Consider the following 804-nt stretch of genomic DNA (forward strand, 5'->3'; position numbering starts at 1 on the left):
TGGGAAGATGGGGCAGGGCAAGGAGAGGCCGGCTGGCGCCTGAGGAATCTTCACTTTTGTTCCCAGCTCAAGGGAGCCAGGCCCATGGCAGCTGAAAAGGGAAGCAAGGGGACACCCTGCAGACAGAGAGGGCGACCTGCCGGCCTGTCTTGTTGTTTGGTTCCCCTGCACACAGCCCTGGTACAGCCGAGGCTTGAGGGGGGTGCTGCACCCCGCTCTCCTGTGAGACAGGGAGAAGCATGATGGGGGGGGGGAACGGGACTCAGCGACCATCTGCCAGGAATGTCATTTGGAGGTGGTTTCCAAGCTGGCGCCCCACACCCCGCACACGCACACACATGCGGACACGGCGTAAATCTAGCCACAGGCACACTGGAGAGGCAAAGAGGCCAATCCCCTAGGAGGCAAGTGCAAGGAGCAGGGCTGGAGTGCTAGAGGAACCCACCGCTGGCATGCACACACGTGTGGACACACACACACAGGCGCACGAGGGTGCACATACCGGAGGGGGGTGAAGCGCACACACACCCAGGAATGCACATGCAGGCAGGAGTGCGCGCGCGCACACACACACACGCGCGCGCCCCTGGGGGGGCAGTGCACACACAGGCACGCGGGCGCACAGGCGGGTACACACACGTACACCCGGGCCGCACCTGGCAGCCGTAGAGCTGGCCGAGCTGCTCCACGATCCACTCCTCCAGCACCAGGCGCTTCCGCAGCTCCTTGCGGTCGTATTTCACCGTCACTTTGCCCTGCTGCTGCCGCCGCTGCTGCTGCTGCACCGGCGCCGCCTCCTCCCGC

The 804-nt window shown here is 64.9% G+C and overlaps 1 protein-coding gene across 1 annotated transcript in view; it reads right to left on the minus strand.

Annotated features, from left to right (window-relative positions):
* Positions 1-803, minus strand: part of PPP1R14C (protein phosphatase 1 regulatory inhibitor subunit 14C) — a gene marked incomplete at its 5' end in the record, with an annotated part of 102,065 nt that extends 101,262 nt beyond the window's left edge. The window contains one exon of the mRNA XM_019526745.1: positions 657-803. Within this exon, the coding sequence (XP_019382290.1) occupies positions 657-803 (147 nt within the window). The remainder of the gene's footprint in view (positions 1-656) is intronic.
* Position 804: the final 1 nt, after the last annotated feature.

Source organism: Gavialis gangeticus, unplaced genomic scaffold (assembly GCF_001723915.1).
Source record: "Gavialis gangeticus isolate Ggan-Ray unplaced genomic scaffold, GavGan_comp1, whole genome shotgun sequence".
Classification (NCBI taxonomy): Eukaryota; Metazoa; Chordata; order Crocodylia; family Gavialidae; genus Gavialis; species Gavialis gangeticus.